Source organism: Aptenodytes patagonicus, chromosome 5, assembly GCF_965638725.1.
Source record: "Aptenodytes patagonicus chromosome 5, bAptPat1.pri.cur, whole genome shotgun sequence".
NCBI lineage: Eukaryota > Metazoa > Chordata > Aves > Sphenisciformes > Spheniscidae > Aptenodytes > Aptenodytes patagonicus.
The window spans coordinates 42,665,725-42,681,316 of NC_134953.1; the positions used below are offsets into that span (position 1 = coordinate 42,665,725).

The 15,592-nt window shown below is 44.2% G+C and overlaps 1 protein-coding gene across 3 annotated transcripts in view; it reads left to right on the top strand.

Moving 5' to 3' along the window:
• The window catches only part of TUBGCP2 (tubulin gamma complex component 2), a 41,513-nt gene that overhangs the window by 2,096 nt on the left and 23,825 nt on the right, over nt 1–15,592 (top strand). For all 3 annotated transcript variants that reach the window (XM_076339530.1, XM_076339529.1, XM_076339531.1), the window contains exons 3-10: nt 811–939; nt 1,263–1,439; nt 7,982–8,141; nt 9,572–9,779; nt 10,857–11,056; nt 12,845–13,034; nt 13,916–14,061; nt 14,736–14,916. In XM_076339530.1, the coding sequence (XP_076195645.1) occupies nt 811–939; nt 1,263–1,439; nt 7,982–8,141; nt 9,572–9,779; nt 10,857–11,056; nt 12,845–13,034; nt 13,916–14,061; nt 14,736–14,916 (1,391 nt within the window). The remainder of the gene's footprint in view (nt 1–810; nt 940–1,262; nt 1,440–7,981; nt 8,142–9,571; nt 9,780–10,856; nt 11,057–12,844; nt 13,035–13,915; nt 14,062–14,735; nt 14,917–15,592) is intronic.

Consider the following 15,592-nt stretch of genomic DNA (forward strand, 5'->3'; position numbering starts at 1 on the left):
TTTGTAGCTTGAACTGCATGTTTTCTCTAATTCCAGTCTTAAGCATCATTTATACTGACAGCTACAGTTCATTGACTTGTAGAAAGATTTAAGTAGGAGGCACAGCTGGAGATCTGCAGTCCAACCCCTTGCTCGCAGCAGGGCCAGCATCACAGCTACAGCAGACTGCTTAGCTGCCTTTGAAGATCTCCAGGAGATTCCTCCATCGCTCTGGCCGTGTCCCAGGGTCACCTCTCTCTCCAGAAAGGACTGTTTCCCTAGGTCCAGTTGGGATTTTCCATGTCGCAATTTGTGGCAGTGCCTGTGGTGCTTTTGCTGTGCCCCTCGAAGCAGGGTCTGTTACCCCTTTGGGCAATGGGCAGTATGCCTCACCGTCTCCATCGCTCTGCACTGGGCTCAGTCCAGTTTGTTGATGTTTCTCTTGCTAGTGGAGCCCCCAAAGTGGACCCAGTGTCCAGATATGGCTTCATCAGTTCCAGAATCCGTTAATAAACCTGCTGATACAAAATTATATTGCTTCAGACTGAGCATGTGCAAAGCGAGCCCTGCTACAGATCTTGTGCTTACCTTCATCTTTTCTCTCCTGCAGTCCCTTCTCCATCACCTGAAGTGCCAGGACCCTCACTCTCTTCCAGCATAATTGTTAGTAGGAGACCAATGCTGCAGCATTCAGTCCAAAACCCATTCCCTGAAGTACTTCAGTGGCAGCCGCAGCCGGCACCTTGTCTCCATCTTTGCACGATGCTCCTCTTTTGAATGCTGTGATAATAATATACATTAAACATTTAATATTAATGTGGTGTTTTACAGGTAAAAATAGCAGAGTTTTCTCGAACTCCTGAAGATTTTTTAAAGAAGTACGATGAGCTGAAATCTAAAAATACAAGACATCTAGATTCTTTAGTTTATCTACTGTCAAAACTCACAGAAGACAAAGAGGTTTGTTTCTCCTTTAGAACTGGATATGTTATAAGTATTCAGCAGTAGCAACAATGCAATGATTTTAAGTACAGGATGCTTTCTGATGACAGTGTTCAGCGAAATGCGTTGAAATCAACAGATAATCAGTTCTAGCATTTACTTAATTATTAAAGCACTACTGAGAATTACACTCCTCTTGATATAAACCACTAAGACACAGGAAACTGGGACAGAAAGACCTGTGGTCTGATTCAGCACAACCGTCTTACGGTCATACGTTTTCTGCTTTAGTGTGTGCTGACCAGCGTTCACAACATTTTTTCTTTTTTGTGTATGTACAGACACTCCAGTATTTGCAACAAAATGCTAAAGAAAGGGCAGAACTTGCAGCAAATGCAGCAACCAGTGGCAGCACAAATTTTTCCATTCCCTCGTCTACTTCCAAGATATCTCTACAGGAGCTCGAGGAGCTACGCAAGCAGCTGGGCAGCGTCACAGCCAACTCCAGTGTACAGCAGGTACTGTCTTTTCCCAAGCTTTGGGTACAAAATCTTTTCCTTCTGCTCATGTGTATAGCTGTGCTCTTAACTTTTATCATCTGGTGGAATTATAAATGTTCCTATCTGTGCAGACAATCTAAATTATCTCTCAACATTTATTTGTCAGATTATATTAAATCTTTGTGCTGTCCTTAATAAAAATGGCCTTTTTCTATTTAAGTCAGTTAAGGTAAGTCAAGTTTAGGCCACAACAGTTCTAACTGGCGGGGGTTAATGTAATTTCATTTTCCCATTTCAAATGACTGCTTTAAGCTGTGCTGACGTTTTCTTTTCTGCCTGTGGCAGTGCTTGCTCAGGAGCTCAGCAGCCATTGTGGCGTGTCCCCATCTCCCTTCCTAGGAGTTCTGCTCTCTCAGATAATGTGGGTACAATGCGTCACATAATCATTCCCCAAGTGGACACAGCCATTCCCTCTACTTAGCTATTTGAGCTCCTGCAATAAATGCTGCAAAGTGATCCCAAAGACAAAAAGGAAGAAAAAAACCTACTGTAGAAGTAAACTGTATCATTGCAAGACACAGGCTTAGAAAACAGTTAAGCAAGCATTTCATTATCAGTAGGCCAGGAGGTAGGAAGTGCAAAAGGGCAATTATTACTTAAAATCGTAACTTCTATTTCCTATAATCATTTGTATAAATAACCATACTGTGATGGGTTGACCTTGGGTAGCCACTCTATCACTTCTCCTGCTCAACAGGATGGGGGGGAGAAAAATACGACGAAAAGCTTGTGGGTCAAGATAAGGGCATTCTGGCTGCGGAAGGCAGAGAAGCAGCTGTGTATGGACAGTTATTTGGACAGAGGTGAAAGAGTGATAAGGTCTGTAGTGAGTGAGCAACTAGGCAATATGTGCAAATGCTTCCATTTAAAATTTTGCAGCTTACCTTTGTCCCAGAGGTTTGTTTCTGTTCTGCCTTCTGATGACTGGTCAATAAAATCTAACAGGGGACAAGCCTCCAGACTCTGCATGTGACTGTTTCTGAGGATGCTGGCCTGTTTGTGAATGCTCAGAAATCACACACTGGGGTCTTCTCTGTCTGCAGTCTCTGTTGTGGCAGTCCTGCACCCTCGCTCAGTGGAGGCTTATTGATGTCTTGTTAGTGCACGGGGTCTGTCTGTATTGGTGTGGTGTGTGCTTCACTCAGCTGCTCACTCTGCGGCACTGCTGGCCCTGTCTTGGCCATGTGGCAGCATTCATATTCATGATGCATCCTACTAACCTTTGCTGTTGAGCTCTCTAGCCGTGGCTGTATATGGTTTATTGCCTGTGCTAGCTCCTCAGCAGATATGCAGTTGCTTTTCAGTCTGTGAAGATCTTTCTGTGGCAGTGGCTGAGCAGAGCTAACACCTTCCAGGGAACACCCTCCTGTCCCTGATGAAGATGATGACAGTAGATGATGCATCTGCTACCAAGTGGGGAGTTTGCTGTGGTGGTCAGATCACTTCAGGCCATCAGTGGCTAGAGGAGTAGACCCTCCATGTTCAGTGTTTTGGGACACCCGATTGGTCTCTCAGCTTGAAGAGCTGCATGTGATGATGGAGAGTTCAAATCCTAAACAGAGAAAGTCCAACCCCCTCCCCCTGTCAGGCAGTGATGAAACCAGCCTTGTTCCACATACACTGTGAAATATGTGTCTGCACAGACTGAAATACATGCCTGACTCATCCAAATCTTTCACAGATGATCTGAGTCAAGTGGTTGATTTAGATCATGAAGGTAAGATGTATTTCCAGTAAGGTAACTGATCTTTTTAATAGGATTTATGTGCAGACTTGCTAAAAGAGGAAAGAAGAGTAAGTGGTGTTCTCTGGGATGTGCAGTTCACAACCAAAGGAATTGAAATGGCAATGCAAGCCAATTAAAAAGATTTGTGCCTCCCTGCTGCTCCATTTATACCTTGTTCAGACTTAAAGAGCTGAAACTCTGCTAAAAGGCTCTAACGGGCAGGTGCTCGGGGCCATTGAGTTAGTAGGGCTGTATCCACACACATAGCTGAAATCTGTTGACCCAGAGTTTCCGCTAGAGCCACTTCCCAAGAGGACTGTCAAGTAGTCATAATAATCACAATTGATTTACTTCTCCATCTCTTTTCTAGAAGCCAGGTTGTGCACTGGCACAAGCCCTGGAGTGATCCTTCACACTATCAATGGATGTGAGGGACTCACTTGAGCAACTCTATTTGTGATCTTTGTGGCACCATCTTCCTTCACCGGGCATGGAGGATAGCTGCCAGTGTTTCCACAGATTTGTTGTGGCACCGGTGGGAGGAACCGCTGGGCTTGTCCAGTCCAGCTTCCCTCTCACAGAAGGACTGTCACCCACACTAGATCAGAGCAGCTGTCGTTTTGCCCATCTGAGTCCTGCAGCCCCCAGGAGGGAGATACCCCACCTCCCTGCTGACCCACTACAGCTGCTCCCCCTCTTCAGGAAGAAGTGTCTCTTCCTACCTGATCTCAATATCCCAAGAGGCAGCTTGCGTCTGTGGCTGCCTGAACCTCCTGCCACTGCTGAGAGGAGCTTGGCTTTACCCATCATCTTGGTACTTGTCCTTCCTGTAGTTGCAGGCTGCTCTTAGGCGTTCTGTGGGCCAGACCCAGCAAAGCCCAGCTGTACCCACCACTCCTCCTTGGTCGTGTGTTGTAGGTCCAGTGTACGCCCACTGCTGCCCAACTTCCCTGGCACCAGGGCTGTAGTGCAGGGAGCCCTTTGGCACAGTTGGCATTCATTGAGCACGAAGATGAGCTCTTTCTCTCCCTCAATGGATGTGGCACTGTCATTGCTTAAGATACCAGATGCAGGTTCATCAGCGTGACAGTGGCAAACTGCCACCCTATCCCATGGGCTTTTAAGTGCCAGGCTGACACCTGAGGGCCACATTTTCAGTCCTGGGAGTTTTATCCAGGCTGTCATTGAAGCCTATAATGACAACGATCTAAATTTTAAGTTGCAGAGAGAAGGTCATTCATGCCCCTGAGACACATGCTTTGTCACCGGTGCCAGAAGTGCTGTGCCATCTGCCCTGTGATTACTTGGCACTGTTAGAGAGATCATCCAGTGATCTTTCAGTGATTGGAGTTGCTGCTTGGATCAGTTTTGGCCCAAGAATCATCAAGATAGTAAAACTTACGTGTTCCCTTTCAGGCTGCTCTGTCCTTTATAGCCAAAACTGTCAACTTTTTTGAATTCTGCCAGTTAACAGGTTCACACTAGAACTGATTGAACTCCAACAGAAACTCCCTGCCTCTTGTCATCCCAGAGAATCACTTGTGAAGAAGAACCAGTCCCTCGATAAGAAGGTTCTGCGTTTGTTTCAGAGGTTCTGGCTGCTCCTTTTCACAATCACTATAAGGAATAGGCCTCAGTCCCTGCCTTTTTGTTAGGGATGGATGCCACAGCCCACACCCATACTCCAGGCATGCCCCAACCCATAGGCTGTGAGCTCACAGGGACAGAGGTGCCTGCATGCTCCCTCACAGTGCCATGAGCTCATCTCATTTCAGGGACTTCCCTCAGGCACTGGGAGCTATTTGGCTTGTTCTTGTATAGTATGGAAGTAGGCAATTTTACAATAGGTATTTTCCAGGGCCAAGAAGGAAAGGAGACTACTAGATGGGTAAGGAATTAGCTGGATGGCTGCATCCAAAGAGTTACAGTCAATGGCTCAATGTCCAAACGGAAACCAGTAACGAGTGGTGTCCCTCAAGGGTCCATATTGGGACCAATACTATTTAATATCTTCATCAATGACATACCTAGTAGGATCGAGTGCACCCTCAGCAAGTTTGCAGATGACACCAAGCTGAGTGGTGCAGTTGATACACTGGAGGGAAGGGATGCCATCCAGAGGGACCTGGGCAGGCTGGAGGAGTGGGCCCATGTGAACCTCATGATGTTCAGCAAGGCCAAGTGCAAGGTCCTGCACCTGGGTTGGGGCAGTCCCCACTCTCAGTACAGACTGGGGGATGAATGGATGGAGAACAACCCTGTGAAGAAGGACTTGGGGGTACTGGTGAAAAAAAAATTGGACATGACCTGGCAATGTGCGCTTGCAGACCAGAAAGCCAACTGTATCCTGGGCTGCATCACAAGAAGCGTGGCCAACAGGTCGAGGGAGGTGATTCTGCCCCTCTACTCTGCTCTGGTGAGACCCCACCTGGAGTACTGCATCCAGCTCTGGGGTCCCCAGTGCAAGAAAGACATGGACCTGTTGGAGGGGGTCCAGAGGAGGCCATGAAAATGATCCGAGGGCTGGAACGCCTCTCCTGTAGAGAGAGGCTGAGAGAGTTAGGTTTGTTCAGCCTGGAGAAGAGAAGGCTCTGAGGAGACCTTACTGCAGCCTTTCAATATAGAAAGGAGGCTTATAAGAAAGATGGAGTTAAACTTTTTAGCAGGGCCTGTAGTGACAGGACAAGAGGCAACGGTTTTAAACAGAAAGAGGGTGGGTTTAGATGGGATGCTCCATCCCTGGCAGTGTTCAAGGTCAGGTTGGACGGGGCTTCGAGCAACCTGATCTAGTAAAAGATGTCCCTGCCCATGGCAGGGGAGTTGGACTGGATGATCTTTAAAGGTCCCTTCCAGCCCAAACCATTCTATGAGTCTATGATCTGATTTCATTTTGGGAGTTGGAGACAGGAATTACTTCATGTCTCTGAATTTCCAAGGTGTAACTTTTCACGTAGTCCATCTCACTGAACTAGCTCTATTTTAAAGTACTTTCTTCCATCTACATGTGCTGTTGAGACCTTAACCTGGCTCTGTTAGGTTGTATGGTCTCCCATACTTAGCGCAATGCCTCAGAAGCTTTTGGGCTTAGATACTTTCTTAGTCTGCTCTCTCATAAGTATGCATGGTTCATGGAGATATTGTGATGGTAAGGTCCATGGTTTGTAGAGCTTTTCTTCCAACTCGTTCCTCCCTGCCGTTTGGAAAGATGTAATGATGGCTGCCCTTCTCCTAAGCAGAAACTTGTTCCTACAGCCATATTGCATAGGGCCAGTACTACTGGGAGACCTTCCATTCCAGGTCTTCCTTTAATGGCCTGGAGCTCAAGATGATACAGAAAGTGCACATGATGTTTTGATCTTTTAGCCAATGTCTGTGTGTCCAGATCGTGACGGACAAGTAAACTACTATATACTACTTCAAGAGAGGAGTATTTTCTCACTGTATGGGTTTAAGATTTATGAAGGAGTTCAGGTTGTTTACCCATGTGAAGGACTTCAGTCCTCACTGAGATCTGCAATTTTGTGTGAAGTCTAGTCATCCTTTGAATTGCTGGCAGCTTACTTGATGCTTCATCCTTCTTCATACCCTCCTATGAGAGTTCTGTTTCTGTTAGGGGAGCAGAGGAAATTGAGGTCCTTCTAGCAGATCACCCATATACAGTATAAGTAGGAATGTAGTGTTGCTTTGGGGTGCCTGTCTGACCTGAGAACATTGTACCAGTGTTATGCCAGCAGCGAGGCTGCAGCAAACATGCCCAGAACTGGTGCTACTTGGAGGAGTGGTCCCACAGCTGATGCTTTTTTGAAGGATTTCAACACCCAGCACTGGGCAGCTCTGAGAATATGAAAAATGGCCGGGGCCAGCCGTAGTGTGCATCAACTACCTCTTACATGTAAGACCACCATTCTTTAAGATGCAAAGCTCACACGTACATTTGCTTCCTTCCCAAGTTCCTCTCTCCTCTGAGACCTCCTATGAGAGGAAAGTAAAATGACCCTGTTCATATCCCATTTCACATACACATCTGTGGAGCTTAAGAAATGGCATTCATAAGCATGTGCCCTGTGTTTGTGCGCTTGGGGCTCTAAGTGTTCATGGAGGTTGTACATCTCTCAGGGCTCTCCAGCTGATAATTAATCTTGTACTCCATTTATTTCGGTGTCAGAGACCCGGAGCCAGGGATGGAAAGTCTTTCAGTCTTTAAGAGTTCACTTCCTTTGTTGACTCCTATTCAGAGTAAAAAACTCCGTCACTTTCCAGCTGTCTGTGGGTAGATTGTCTGGATTGCATTTGGCACGCAGCTATTCAGTGGGCACTGTGCAGAAACTGAGTTCAGAGGTGTTCGTTAGCCTATCTGCAAGTGCCCCTTGAATAATATGTTGCTGTTTACTGCTTCTGGAAGGAGTTTGCTGCCTTTCACATGGTGCGCTTTGCAAACTAGTAAGCTGCCTGGTTGTTGTGCATGTCCCCATTCTGTTCCCCTATGTGTGCCTTAGCATCCAGGCTGGTGGGGAGGGGTGCAGAAAGGCGTTATTTCATGTACCCTCCAATAAAAAGAAGGCCAACTATATAAAAAATCACCTCTGCAGCACTGAGACCAATAGAGTAGATGGTATTGGGAGACCAAATCCTACGCTGTGCTACTGAAACATCAGCTATTCTACTTTCTGTTCTCAAGTTATCAGTTTACAGTCAATTTCTGCTTAAAATTCAAAATTTCTTGGACTTCTGAAGATCTCTTTTTTCCTTCTTTCTCTCTCTTTTTTTCCAACAGCCTCTTGAGCTTACACGAAAAATCCTCCGAGATAAGCAGAACAAGAAGAATTCTGGTCAGCCCATTCCAATATTTCCATCCTGGGTGTATGAGAGACCTGCACTTATTGGTGATTTCTTAATTGGCACTAGTTTAAGCACTGACACAACAGTACCTATAGGTATGTGACACGCAGGGAAAATTGCATTAACTTTTTATGTTTTGTACTTGTTCAGAAGTGCTGTTCAGACTTCATCACCGTCAGGATGAAAGCAAAACTTGGCTGTTTGCACTCTGCAGATGAAGAGCAGGGTTCAAAAAAAAACAACCCCAAACTTATTTTGTTCACAGTGTTTCTCCTGCACTGAATTCCAGCCCCACTGTTGATCCATGGGATCTAATCTGTTTTGAGTTTCCCAGTCCTTTTTCTGTCTTGAGTCACAGCCTCCATAAAATCCTACTCTAGGAGTATCACATTGGTATTCTCAGCTGAAAAATCTGTAGTTGTACCTGACAAGGGAGTATTCATCGATCTACCCAGCTCAATATCCTCTCCAGTAAGACTATAACCTCCCTGATTTGCTGTCTCTCTCCTCGCCAGAGCAGCAGGGGACTAATCTCTCCCCGTTGTATTCTAGCTTTAGGCTGAGCTGTGTATAGTTTCTTTTTCATAAATTAGATTTAAGAGCTTTTTTTGGAAGAGAACAGCTGAGTTAGAGACTCATGTTTCCGTTCCCCAGAACTGTGGAGGCTCCTACAGGAAACGTGTAGCTTCTTCCTGATGCGGATTTGGGCTGCGTCTAAGGGGGACGTGAAAAGAGCAGGCTCATTCCTGGAGGTGCCCTTAAATAGCTTGTCCACCAGTACATTTCTGCCAGGGCCTTTTGGGATGTGCTGTGAGGGAATGTTCCCAGCAAGCTCAGAACCATTTGTTCTCTCACATACAGTCCTACAAATGGAGAGGGATTGTTGCCTTGTTTCATGAGATAAGCTTTGCTGTAGTTAGTGTTGTAACCACTCTGTTCCCTGATCTTCTGATGCACGTGGTTATATTTCGGGTTGAGTCCTTCATGCTTCTTGCAGCTGGTTTGTAGTTGACCACACCATTCAGAGACCCTACAGTTTGCAGTTGACCTGCAGCTTTTGCTGGGCTAACATTTCTTTGTGTCTGTATTTGAACTGTTTTCTTGATATTTGAATATTTCAGCGGAGGGGAGGTAGGGACAGTTGTTGACAAGACTGGAGCTCCTCAGGTCCAGTATAACTGAGCCCTTTGGGGTGGAAGGATCAGCAGCACAAGCTGTGGGTGATGTTCTCTTGGCCACAGATGTCGGAAGTATAGCCCTGTGTACTTGGTTTGCTTTGGGTATAAATGAGCAAAGGATTCTGTTTTCCCGGAAAGCAAGGTAGATGATTTTGGAGTTGACCCTAACTCAGTTTTATTTCTATATCTTGATTCAGCTTTGTGTGATCTTTCTTTGTTCTCTTTGAATGGTAGTATGTCTTCCTTTCAAGCTTCAGGTACTAGATTGAAATGAAATGAATGTATGATCAGGTAGTACTATGGCATGTTCCAGTTGTGTTCTTTTTTTGTCTTCTCTTTGAAAATAGGTACCTTGCCATTAGCCTCCCAAGAATCCATGATTGTGGAGGACTTGCTGTACGTTCTGATCGGTGTGGATGGAAGATACATCACAGCACAGGCTCTCGTAGGCAGGCAGAACCGAGCATTTTCAGTCGATCCAAACTTGGACTTGTCCATCAAAGAGCTGGTGACCAGGATTCTTCCTGTAGCAGCAAGTTACTCTGCTGTCACCAGGTACCAAGCTGACTTTTGTCAGAGGAGGATGTTCTCTTTTGAGCATCAGGTTGTAGAAAAGAATTGTCATTGTGCAGATGTTAACTTCCAAGCTTAATTTAAACCTATGGGGATATAAAATAAGAATGACAATTTCTTTGAATTGGTTTTAGCTACACTTCTTTTTGCTGGGTTTCTCCTGTGTGCTGCCAGTTCACTTTTTCATTCACCTCACCTTACCTTTGTCCAAACTTAGTCTTGGTAAATTCAGGCAAAGTGCAGATAGGATATGCCTGCTTGTTCTGGCTTATCTCTTCCCACTCTGCTATGAATTTCTCCATGTTTCCTGCTTTTTGCTGTCCTCTGGGCATCCAGGACTGGGACAACCTTTGTGTGCTTCTGAGCAGGAGAACCTACTGCTGCCTAGTTCCTCATAGCTACGTTAAGTAATTGTTAAAAGGTCTTAGTATAAGGTACACCTCACTAACAGCAGATGTTTGTTATGTAGATGTCTGCATTTGATTCAAAGTCCCTAAAAGATCAGCAAAGAGAAAGAAGCATTTTTAGGATATGATTCATCCAATCTCTTTTACATGTCTCCTTCCAGATGATATAACTTGTGTTCAGAAGCATCTGTCTCTCTCCATTAACTTGTATGGAGCCATCTAAATCTGGTCAGATGAATCCCTGCTGTGGCATGTGGTGTCAGAAACTAGCAACAGTGCTTTCTCCACATGTCTCGGTGCCCATTGCTTCCTTTTGAGATCTTTTCCTGTCCTCTAATCTGTTGCTTATGCAAAGACAATTGCCTTGAAAATCTTAACCCTAATTTTTTACATAGTGGTTTTGCAAATAATTCTAGTTCCCCTGCAATTTGAGAGGAAACGTCTTCCTGCGGCTTTCTGTACTAGGAAATGCGATGATGGGAAATAGTCAGGGGGACACAGAGCAAATGTGGAACCTGAAACTCCAGCCGAAGACTGGTGTGCTTCCCAACACATGATCTACTCGTGTGCTTGTACAGTATCCTGAAGATAAAATTCCTGAAAATGATAGAAGGTGCCTTGCCTGAAAGAGTTTCCATTTTGCCATTTACAGGTTTATAGAGGAGAAGTCTTCTTTCGAATATGGACAGGTAAATCATGCTCTGGCTGCTGCTATGCGGACTCTAATCAAGGAATACATGATACTAATTACCCAGCTGGAACATCTTCAGAGACAGGGACTTCTGTCACTGCAGAAACTCTGGTTTTATATCCAGCCCACAATGAGGACCCTGGAGATTCTTGCTTCACTTGGTAAGTTTCAAAAATTACAGTCATTACATTTTGACAGGTGCATGACAGTGGCTTCTGAAAACTGTACAGAGTAGCAATACAGGCTGGGCATGTGTCATTTTAATTTTATGTTATATTAAAGAAGAAAGCCAAGGGGAATTGTAGTTGTCAGAGCACTGTTCTTTTTTGAGAGCAGTGGGCTCTAGGGCTGAGTCTGCCCTTCAGAGCTGTCATGAGGCAAGTCCATGCCTTTTACTATCGCAATCCATGCCTTTCGGATCAGTTGTTTCCACCACTGCTGTCTCTACTCAGCTTCTTTCCAAATGCCTCTCCAGCTGTGTGTGGATATATAACCATAAACCGATTCAACCAGGAGGAACCCCTGGCAGTTTCTAGTCCAACCCCTTGCTCACAGGTACAGCAGGTTTCTCAGGGCCATGTCCAGGCGAGTCTGGAAAATCCTCAGCAATGGAGATCCCCCACCATTCTGGGCCTTTTCCCATGACTTCACCACCTTTTTTGTGAACATTTCTTTCTGTATCTCCAACTGGAATTGCCCTTCTTGTAACTTTTGCCCTTTTGATATTGTCACTGTGCTCCTCCAAGACGAGTCTCATACCATCTCCTCTAGAACCATCTGTGGATAGTGTAGGAATGCTTTTGACAACCCCCAGCTTCATCTTCACTCAGCTAACAAGCCCAGCTCCCTGAGGCACACAAGCTCTCCTTGTGTGCGTTGGGCACTAGCCCCCCACCATCTTATTAACCTCTGCTGGACTCTTCATTTTGTTATTCATACTGGGGACCCCAAACTGAACGCACTGTTCCAGGTGTGGCCTCACCCATGCTGGGCAGAGGGGAATAATCACTGGCAGTGCAGCCCTGGGTGCAGTTGGCGTTCATCACTGCAAGGACACGCTGCTGACTCACGATCAGCTGGTTGTCCACCAGGACACCCTGATTGTTCTCTGCAGTGCTGCTCCTCAGCCAGTCAGTCCCAGTCTGTGCCACTGCATGAGGTTGTTGGTCACGGATACAGTTAACTCAATAATTTTGGTTAAACTCTTTGGCATGAGAGTACTTGTACATTTCTTTCTGTTCAGCCCAGAGAATTCATCTGGACGTAAATACCTGTTCTATTTACAATCTGGAATTGGATGATCCCTCTTGGTAGTCACATCTCCTGAAATTTTCAGTTTTTTGGAACACAGCAGTTAGCCAAATACATTAAGGTTTACTTCGACCCGAAACTCACCAGCAGTACTGTTTCCTCTGTCCCTATGTCTCTTTTGCAATGGCAAAGTACAAATTTCACTATCAACCTACCTAAATCCTGGTGTTTAAGCTATATGCATGGCTACCTCAGTGTTACAGTTGAGAACAGAAGTGCTTTTGAGATCAGAGGTTTCTCAAGCAAGCCACTGAAGTGTATGTTTCTTCCATTACCACCTGGAAAGTGGATCTCTATACCTGGTCCCCTCACTGTAGGAGGCTTTTGGACTCTAAGCCACCATGTACCTTGCATCTACCTGAGTTCAGTTCTCCTTCCCTGGAGGGTTGGGTTTGATTATTGCTTTTTTAGATTGTGGATCATTTGGGTTTTCATTTCAGGACATTTCAGGATGTAAGCTTTTGGCTGTGTGGTGGAATGGCCTTGCATCTTCACAGGAGGGGTCTACAGCTGACATGGAGATCTGTGACTTAGGGTGGTCAGCTAATCAACTGCTAACTTCATTATGTTTAACAGCATAGCTTGTGCAATTAATCTGTGTCAGCTTTGTGTCTTATATCTATATTTTTAAATTTTAGCTACTTCTGTAGATAAAGGTGAGTGTATGGGAGGATCAACCCTGAGCTTACTCCATGACAAGACTTTCAATTACACGGGGGACAGCCAGGCCCAGGAGCTGTGCCTGTATTTAACCAAGGCAGCCAGCGTGCCTTATTTTGAAATTCTGGAAAAGTGGATATATCGAGGCATCATTAATGATCCATACAGGTAAAGAAAGTTAAGGAATGAAAATGAAATGCAAAAGTTAAGAAATACTGTTTGGGTCTCTGGCTTCTACTTTTTTAGTGCACCCATTCCTCTGCTCTGTAGAGTCTGCATAGCGTAGGGGCCTGGACCTGGCAGCAGTAGGTAGGCAAGGCAGCGTTGCAAGGAAGGGCAGCTGCTGGAGCATGTTTAACTACATTTCTTATTTGATTCAGTGGTTATACAGTCAGAGACACTCTCACTTGCTTTATTTTTCCAAATTCAAGGAAATTATATGCAAAAGTCAATAGCACAACAGTTCAAATATGCAGTCCACTCAAATTCCACCTTACCATGCCTGTACCTCTTTTTCTCCTCACGGGGCACGAGTGTGATAACTCAGTGAATCTATGTTAAATGTAGTCCACTAATATGCTAATCTGATATGAGCTAACAGCACTCAACTGAAGTTTCTTGGCTTTTGTAGAATCATTTGAAGCATTTCGCTGTGTTTAATAGTTTATGCAGCATTGCTGTTTCCCACATTTTCAGAATCCTAAGAGGGGCAAAACTCAAGTTAAAATAGCTAAAATTAATGCCTTCCTGATGGTGGGAAGGCAGACAAAGGCCAGCATCCTCACATCTACACTGACAACCAAATAATGTTTAGGCTTGGTTTGTGAACCCTACAAAATTCTGTTTCTGTCATAATTGATTGCAGATTAGCAGAAACGCTTTGCATAATGCTTCTCCTCTTACTACAAATAAAGGCTAATTTCATTCTTGATTGGAATGTATTTTCATGAGACCTTATTTCTGATAGATCATATTACTAGTTTACAGGTCAAAAATGTAATCCTCATTGTACCACTTCCTGCTTCTAAACATCTGCTTTAACTGTTCAGTGAGTTCATGGTGGAGGAGCATGAGCTGCAGAAGGAGAAGATTCAGGAAGACTATAATGACAAGTATTGGGATCAAAGATATACTGTTGTTCAGCAACAGATTCCCTCATTCTTGCAGAAAATGGCTGACAAAATACTAAGCACGGGTAGGTAAAGATACGCTTCTGATGTAAGAGGAATCTTGAGACAAGCATTACCATTCTTTATGTAAAGATAAAGTAAATGTTATCATGCTTTGCCAGTCTATGGGGTTGTCCAGCTGAACTTTTCAGAGGAATAGAAGAATCAGATTTAAAAAGAACCCTGAATCCTATAAATAAAACAACATGTGGGAAGGAGTCCAGCAGCAAGGGGAGCTATCTGTCTTACTGCTCTGTTTCATGGGTACAGTTTTCTAGCAGCTAGCTAGATGGAGCTAGACAACCGAGGTTTGAACATGCTGAGTTTTAATTTGGGTGTTTTAAAATGAAGTATGCAACCTGATGGCTACCATTGTTCTCTGCCGTAAGTACAAAACCCCCCAAAAGCTACTTCTGAAGTGCAACACCAGATCTTCAAAGTTTCTGGTTATCTGCAGAGATGTTTTGCCATCACTGGGAAACAAAACCATTTCTAAATCTCTCCTTAAATATGATACTAGATGCCTAATTGAAAATTCTGCATCATCTTTTGAAAGGTGTCTAAATCCTTTCCAGCTTTCAGTAGAACTTAGTGTAAACATTTCACAGCGTATCTTCCGCTTGAAGGTAGTGGTCTGAAAGTTTCCCTGTTGGATGTACAGTAAGTATGAATATGCGTCGTTCATTCTTTTTGCTTCTAGGGAAATATTTAAATGTTGTGCGAGAATGTGGACGTGATGTTACCTGCCCTGTGGCTAAAGAGGTCATCTATACTTTAAAAGAGCGAGCTTATGTGGAACAAATAGAAAAAGCATATAACTATGCTAGCAAAGTTCTTCTGGATTTCCTAATGGAGGAGAAAGAGCTGGTGGCTCACCTAAGGTTTGATTTATTTTACTAAATGCATGTTAAATAGATTGGTTCTGATAGTGAACATAAGTTTTTGAAGTTAGCTCTCTTTTCTTGAGATATTATTAATGTATTCTCTCTATTTCCATTAGAAAAGTTGACCTGAAAAAATAAGATTTTTTTTTTTTTCCTGAAGAAAAAAAAAGTGTAAAATCATAGAAATGTTCAGCGGGAAGGATGTCTGGGGGTCTCTAGTCCAAATTCCTTGGAAGGCTGTTGCCAAAACTAGGTCAGGACAGCCGTGGCTTGTCTAGCTCAGTCCCAAAACCCGCCCTCAGGTATGGACATCCCCCCCACCTCTCTCATGACTTGTCCCTCGGCTGCATGTCACTCACACCCAGGAAAGGAGTTTCCTAATATCTGGTATGATCAAGAAGAGTTTAATGTGAATAATAAATAGTTTGGTGTTAAGTATCTCACCAAATATATGCCATGGTTATTGTTCATGCAAACATGGGTAGTTGGAACAGAGTAAGTGTATTAGCCCCAAGTTCCAGTGCAGGGTTTTTTTTTACTACTGTCCTTTTTTAAAGTTCATTTTAATAACCTATATTTTGATTCTCGTAACACATTCAGCTGATAGCAAATGCAAGTGCATTCTAGCATGCAAACTCCAGCTTCCTTGTGTGAATCAAGCTTTTAGTTTATT